Source organism: Ascidia mentula, chromosome 8 (assembly GCF_947561715.1).
Source record: "Ascidia mentula chromosome 8, kaAscMent1.1, whole genome shotgun sequence".
Classification (NCBI taxonomy): domain Eukaryota; kingdom Metazoa; phylum Chordata; class Ascidiacea; order Phlebobranchia; family Ascidiidae; genus Ascidia; species Ascidia mentula.
Window position 1 is genome coordinate 19,101,137 of NC_138573.1, and position 8,208 is coordinate 19,109,344.

At 36.4% G+C, this 8,208-nt stretch overlaps 1 protein-coding gene across 1 annotated transcript; it reads left to right on the plus strand.

The window, feature by feature from the left end:
- Positions 1–3,468: 3,468 nt before the first annotated feature.
- LOC145912593 (eukaryotic peptide chain release factor GTP-binding subunit ERF3A-like) lies at positions 3,469–7,633 on the plus strand. Its single transcript, XM_083000117.1, has 5 exons — positions 3,469–4,835; positions 5,120–5,220; positions 5,638–5,762; positions 5,831–5,918; positions 6,323–7,633. The coding sequence occupies exons 1-5, from the start codon at positions 3,572–3,574 to the stop codon at positions 6,464–6,466; spliced, it is 1,722 nt and encodes a 573-aa protein (XP_082856243.1). The 5' UTR covers positions 3,469–3,571; the 3' UTR covers positions 6,467–7,633.
- The last annotated feature ends 575 nt before the right edge of the window (positions 7,634–8,208 follow it).

Genomic DNA, 8,208 nt, shown 5'->3' on the forward strand with positions numbered 1-8,208 from the left:
ATCAAAGATTTAACATTTCATGACAAACAGCCAAGTTTGTTGCAGGCGACCCGACCCCTCCCCTCCCCACCAAACCCAACCGTCTGGAAACTCAATCACGTTTTTTACCCGAATCCGACCAAAAGCGTGTAGGAAAGTTAACAACCTCGTCATATTTACTTGGTGGTAGACTGCTTCCACGCACAAGGCAGTAGTCTGAGTAAATGTCATTTCCGCATGCAAGCAATGCGACAAGCAGTTTTGGTCATGCACGATAAACCCAACTGGTTAAAAAACCGAACAACCCGAGGTATTTATCACCCAAAATATGTAAATTCCTTTTACGTTTGAGAAAAGACAAATAACTGGCGACCATTTCTCCCACTTTCAGAGACTTAAAAGAAAATTTTTTATTCGATTGTAAATTTACATTTATTCACGTAGATAATTACCTACATAAAATATTTGAGTCCTTTCAGTAAAACTTCCCGCCATTTGATTTTCTCCTCTGGGGTTTCTACTGAAATTAATTGCCGCAGGGTTGAAGCAACCGCGTAAAAATGTGCGCACTTTCCTCTGTAGAAAGTGATTACAAGGACTGACCTATATTATTCACAATCGTCGAAAACACTATAAGCCACTCCTAGTAATCACATTGTACAAGACTTTTAGTGCAATGACCACAAGACCAATGTCATAAACGAAGTTGTCAGTGAGTTCTGTGCTTTATTTAAATATTTTCAGTCACTTTTCCCTGTGTTTTTGCTTGCTCAGCTTGTCCAAGACCACATTACAGTTTATCAACACACGATTGTCCAAATTATAACTTCCCCATATTAAAATCTGCCCAACTAAAACCAACGCATGCACCTTGATGCTCGTAATCATAAAATACTTCGATGACTTGAATTGGTGAAAATGCCAATCCATTGGCGGCATTTGTTCGCAATCAATCACTGGATTGTCACGCAACAATTCGTGACCCACACGTCACAATGGTTAAGCACTGTAAGTATTTTCACGTAATAATGAAACTTTCCTCTGGTTGAGATCAGTTCTTATTTATAATTATTTTACGAACCATAAAACTAGGGTCAGGTCGACGATTTCGAGAATTTTTACCGCGATGTTGGGAAATGACGCGTGACCATAAATTGAATTCGTGGAAACACTTTTAAACGGGCCGAAGTTAGCCGACAAGACTGTGTTGATTCACTTTCCTACACAGAAAAGACAATGGTGGCACTGTGCGTAAATCACTTACTTTTAATCGTGAAAACATTATTTGTTCCATTAAAGACTTAAAGTGCACATGACACGGCTATGGCAACTTTGCGTAAAACTAAAGGTACATCTACAACAAACATATATCCAAAGTTTTACGGTTCTATGTCAACTAAAAGATGCAGAAAACTGCACGAAAAGTAACGGCGACCAAAAATCGTAAACCTTTTGCGCTGTGGCGAAAATGACATCACACAAGGAACTCGCGTCGAAAAAATGCATTGTTTGCATAGGAGAAGGCGCCTTATATTGCAGATATCGAAAAGTTTCAAACATAGGAGAATCCACAGATTATACGCTACGTCAAATGTCAGGACAGGGTTTTCCATCACACAAAAATATGTTACTGTGACGCCACAAACCAAAGGATTATTTGTATCTAATTATCGGAAGACTAAAGGGTATAACAGAAACGACATTACTCTGTACTTCGATAAGACGGGGATGGTGCGTTTCTTTGCTCAGTGACATTGACGTCATTTTGGGTGTGATGTCATAACTTTAACCTCACCTTGGTGTTGATTTTAATTTGATGATTCCAACATTTCTAGTTACGAACTATATTGCGAAAAATACATTAGTGGTTGATTGTGGCGAATTAAATAAATCATTTATAACGCGAATTCGTAGGCAACGCTACTGCCAGGCAAAAAGTGGTACTATGACAAAATAACTGTGTGGCATAATCAGCTCATTTAGTCGGCCTTTCTCGGCGGTCTTTGCCAGCTTCAAAATTTAATTAACCTACTTCTATCTGCTGTACAACAAGAACACCCTGTCCCAGTAACTGTTATATCATTACACAACTAAATAAGACATAATATGTCTAAACAGCGGCTATCTGTCTGCAGCTAAAATTAACATCAAAATCCGTTTGTTTCTCTTGTTGTCCCATATTTAATGCAATATTATACTAAACCAGTTTCCCAATGTTTTCCATTCCTACGCATAAGGCATGTTGCCAACCAAGCGCCTTCTATGACGTCACGCAACAATATCCCGCTTTCGCATGATTTCGTTCGCAGCGGTAAAAATGCGACTTTGATCAGCTGTATCTCAGAAACTAGTCGTCGTATCAAGCTACTTTTTTCGCAAAATTGCCAAAGTTATGAACATCTCTTAGTTTAGAAACTAAGTGCCAGAAGAGCAATTCTGATTAATTATCTCTTAGTTTAATTATTAACATGTTTGATTTTTCCGTTTCACATGCACTTAAGTTTTCACGAAGACTTTGCAATATTATAACTCCAATATATAGTTTGTTTGCACAAAAACGTTGTTACACCCGAAAAGCATATTGTTTTTGATAGATTCCTAACAGTATTTCGCAACCGGTGGTACACGAATTGAAAAAAGTGATCGCAAATTGTTCGTTACTTCATCCTCTAGGTTACTTTGTAACACTCAACTGGGTGGTACGCGTCGATATTGGTTTAACTCCAACGCAACCACAAAAAGGTTGGGAATCACTGACCTATAAGATCAGTGAAAGTAAGTCGGTTAGTCATGAAAACATTATTTAACATCGATTACAATTAAATGATGTGTTGGGGATAGAGCTAAAACATTCAGCTGCGAATGACGTCGAAAATTTGTTCTGTGGATTTGCATTATACTTTCCAACAACCAGGTAAAAATTAAATTACCGATGTGGAGAAACCTACGGAAAATCTACGAAAAATTGTTGCAACAAAGCATACAAATATAAGAGGTTTCAAAATAGTGAACGTTTTTGCGACAAAATGTCTCCAAAAAAAGTTTTGATAGTTTTTCGATAAAGTTTTTTGGTGTGCGTTAAGTGAATTGTTTCGGATAAATTCTCTTCAATTGCAGTCGTGTGCTTGCGGATAAATTTGGTGACGTGCATTGCGCAAAACCCGCACACGTTACAAGAAGAATGACACGTGAAGTGGTAATATTGAAAGTATTTCTGTTGTTGTGCTGTTTATTACTGTAATGTATTGCTGTTATTGTTGTGCGATATCGTAAAAGTACCAAAGGTAAGTTTGGTTGCGAAAAATTGGATCTGAGTTCAAATAAATGTTTTGTCTGTCGTCTTTCCAAGTAAAAATGAAACTTGACCTCGTGAAAAAATTAACTGTGTGTGCACTAAGCTGAAAAGTTTTCTTTTATTTAACTTTTTCCAATTATTTGACTGTTGTTAGTCGAGAATAAATAAGAATGTTAATTGTTTTGAACAGAAAGCATTTGGGGCATGTAGATAACATACATTAAAAACAGACTTAGTTGTTACCGCAATTGTCTGCATTTTGTTATTTGTAAATTTTGAAAAATCTTTGGTGCAATAATGAATGGAGAGGAGGTGCCGGACGCATGGGATGAAAACAGCGGAGATTCCAATGTAGCGTCGTCGTTGTCACACCTCAATATCGCGGCCAAACCTTTCGTTCCTAACGTCAATGCACCCGCTTTTGTCCCCTTTGCAAAAAAACCTCTGTCGGCTGAGGTCAATGCTGCACAGTCCGTTTCAGAACCAACAGACCAACTGCCACAAGAGGACAGTATGGAGCAAGAACAGGCAGAAGAGTTGAAGGAGATAGGAGAGGAAAATGAAGTTGTTGAAGAAAAAGAAGAACCAACTCCAGAAGAAGGTGCAATGGACATTCCTGACGTAGATGAAAAAACTTTAGAGCAACCTCTTCATAAATCAACTTCGGAAGAGTTGAAAAATGAAAGACAGGATCAGGCCACTCCTCCACCTCTTCCGGCAGAAGAAAACGAGTCAGGGATGAAAGAAGATCACCTTAATGTTGTATTTATTGGACATGTTGATGCAGGAAAGTCAACCATTGGAGGGCAGATCATGTACCTTACTGGGATGGTTGACAAACGTACCCTTGAGAAGTACGAGCGTGAGGCGAAGGAGAAGAATCGTGAGACGTGGTACTTGTCATGGGCACTGGACACCAACCAAGAAGAAAGGGACAAGGGCAAAACTGTGGAAGTCGGTCGTGCCTATTTTGAAACTGAAACGAAGCATTTTACAATCCTGGATGCTCCGGGTCATAGAAGTTTTGTTCCAAACATGATTGGTGGAGCTTCACAAGCTGATATTGCTGTACTTGTGATATCAGCCAGGAGGGGAGAGTTTGAAACTGGTTTTGAACGCGGTGGTCAAACTCGTGAACACGCCATGCTTGCCAAAACAGCTGGTGTTCAACGTCTCATTGTCCTTATAAATAAAATGGATGATCCGACTGTAAACTGGAGACAAGAACGCTACGAAGAATGCAAAGAAAAACTGACGCCGTTTCTTAAAAAAGTTGGTTTTAATCCAAAAAAAGACGTTCATTTTATGCCTTGTTCAGGACTTACTGGGACTAACCTTAAAGAACCAGATTATTCAAAACATCCTTGGTACACTGATCTGTCGCTTATTCCATACTTAGATAATCTTCCAACAGTGTCACGATCTGGCAGTGGTCCAGTAAGACTCCCCATTGTGGACAAGTACAAGGACATGGGCGTCATTGTTTTCGGCAAAATTGAGTCAGGAAAAATCTACAAAGGACAAAGCCTGATTCTGCAGCCAAATAGGAAAAAAACTAAAGGTTTGATTTCTTGTTCTTAAAAATGTGCTGTAGTTGTTATCAGAAAGTCAGATATTCCACTGTCCAACAGTTGCATTTCTTGAATTTATCAATTAGCTTCTGATTTTAAAGAAGTATTAAAGCATAATTTTTTCTTAGTTACCATTTAGACATCTGAACAATGGTTTTTGTTCTAAACTTTCATATACTTCAAATTTACTTGGTAGATTTCATTTAAAATATTTTTTCCTGATTGTCTGATGGACTTCCAATCCACAAAACAAATCTTTTAAATGTTTTGTTAGTGCTTGCAATTCTGTCAGATGAGGTTGACACTGAGTCTGCTCTGGCCGGAGAAAATGTAAAAGTACGACTTGACTCTATTGAAGAAGATGAGATTTCAAAGGTTTTGAAATAATAACCTATTTGATTTTGAAATATAATGTATATACACGAAGGAATCATTTTCGAACAAAGATTTTATGGGTAGTGCTTACAGTCTATCATTTTTAAATCTGGAATTGGAAACAATTGATATAATTGCAATTGAGCACCTGTTGGTTACAAATTTGTCATAAGAAAGGCTTTCAAACAGAGCAGCAAATCAATGAAAATTAAACTGAGTTTGTCCAAAAAAATTTGATTATTGGTGTTTTGTGCTTTGTTAAAATAAATATCACAGTCATCTACAGTAAACCGAGTGAATAACGTTGAGAAGTGTATGTTTTCCACAGGTAGTTCAAGAATACTTTTATATAATACCCAATAAGGCAGCTAAATAATACATATTAAACTACAATGGCCTGTGTGTTTGTTCTTCCAGGGTTTTGTGTTGTGTAGCCCGGACAACCTGTGTTGCACTGGAAGTCTTTTTGACGCACAAATCGCAATCATTGAATACAAGTCAATTATTTGTGCTGGCTACAGTGCGATTCTCCACATTCACACGTAATGAGTTGCAAAATTAATAACTTGCATCAACAAAGTGTTTGGTAAACAATTTCTTTCTTGTTTAGTTGCATTGAAGAAGTAGTAATAAAGCAACTTTTGTGCCTTATCGACCGCAAGACTGGTGAAAAAAAGAAGACACGTTTTGTAAAACAGGTAAATTGTTTGAGTTGGGTATTAAAACTTCACCAAAATAATGTGTGTCTTTGCTGTTTATTACCCCACAATGTTAACTAAGTTATTTATATTTCTAAGGAAATGCAAGTTTGTTTATTTTTTCAAAAATATTTTGCTGAAAACATCTCTCAGATATCTTGACTTTTACAGCAAAGTTTTGTTTTTTTGTCGAGTGTCTGTTTCCATTCTGTCAACTTTTTAGGGTTTCGTAGCATGCACTGTTAAGAATGTGACCCCTCATGGTTTCAAGTTTACCTTTTATAGTTGTAGAACTTTGCTCTGTGACCTGCCAGTGATTTGGCTTTGCCTGAATTTTTTAAATGCTTTTTCTTTACCACATGTCGTTGAACAAATTTACATGGTAACATAAAAATAATTTTCAGGACCAAACTGTGATTGCGCAACTCCAGACTCAAGGCCCAGTCTGCATTGAAAGTTTTAAAGATTTTCCACAAATGGGACGATTCACGCTCCGCGATGAAGGTCGTACTATTGCAATTGGTAAAGTTCTCAAGGTCATTGAGTAGGGCCAACCATCATGTGTGGAGCTTTCTGTACATATTGGTGAAACCGGCAGTAATATCGTTCAACAGTGAAAGTTGATAAAAATTTTCCAAGATGTTTGGCTGAATTGTCCGGGTGATAATTCGACCTTTGCTTGAACTTTTATCAAATCACCATTTTGAACAGAATTGAAATTAATTTTGAAATCATATTAGATCATTTCTAGTTAACAATTATTTAAAAAATATTTGTCATATTTTGACTTTTCCTTTCTCCATATGATAAGACTATGAATATTTACTGGCACTAAAGTTTCAAATTTTTTCCAGTTTATTCTGTCAGAAATATTAGCAACATGTTAAAGACTACCCTTATTGTAAACCATGTTTACATGTTCCATATTTGTATTGCTTAAACGCTTGTGGTTTGGTATTAGAAACTGCAGCTTGACTGTCTTTTTCTCCAAACCCACCGCTTTGCTTGTGGTTGTTCCATTATTATTGGAGCATTCCATCCAACAATTATGTGCCATTTATTATCTGAACATGGAACTATCTGAAAGCTTGATAGTATTTCCCAAGTGAAATCCTGCTTAAAATATGCAATAGTTTTTGGGTTGGTTGTGTAAAATTGTCATACATTTGGCGATTAATTGTGGGAGTTTCATAATTTGCAAGTTATTCATTTTTCATTGGGCTAAAATTTTCGTGATGTAACAAGTTAAATCTTTTCACACACTTCTAAACCTCAATTGTGACTTGAATGCATCAAAAAATTGACTGTTTGTTTTGTCAAGTTTTGGGAAACTCGTAAAAATGTCTCTGTGGGCAGAAATAAAACATAAATATATATTAGTATTTATGTTATGTCAAGTGTAAAATGTTGTGATGCCAGCTTTAAATTAACCAAAGTCCTTGTAAACTAACACATTCTGAACAGTTGCTTGCTGGAAGTGTTATCTCCTCTAGGCACTGTGTGAATAATAATCAAGCAGTCAAATTAGGGTTTCAAAACCTAATTCAACAATTTGCAGACCTATTTATTTATAAATGTTTCTGGGAGAGAAAATGACAAAATTGGATTTTTTTGTTTGCCTTGTGGAAAAAATTGCATTTTTGTGCTATTATCTTTTTGTTGCTTATTTGTTTGTTTTTTCTTGACGCAAAAAGATGCAAATTTGTATCAAAGAATTGTTGACTGTTGCCTTCCTCTGGATTTAAATTCACGCGGATAATGATACAGTGCTTTGTGCTTTTTCAAAATTTGTCAAAGTACTGACAACAAAACAGCATTACAATACATGAACATTTACTATGAATAAAAATTACTTTTTTGCAACAATTTTGTAAAGTTCACTGCTCAGAATTGGCAAGAAGCAATTGTGTCAAATAAATTTGGTGTTCATGAAATGTTTGTTGCTAAAATTTTTGTACATTTTGTCTGGTTGTTGGCAATGTATCGCATCGATACAGACGAAGTGGGTGAAGTTTTTTCATGCAACTTTTCCCGTGTGGCTGGTTTGTGCTGTTTGGTTTCAAATAAAGATTTAAAATGGTAAAAAAAAATTGCTGTATTATTGGACAGTGTTCTAACCAAAAAGTTACCTATATTCACTTGGAACAATTTCCACCCTGGATTTGCTTGAGCAAATTGTTTTTTAGCGATGATATAAGTGTTACATTTTGCATTTTTAAAAGCAAACTTCAGTCATGTTTTCCAGGTAGCTGCAGACAAATTGATCAGAATTTGAATTTATCTGTTTCTG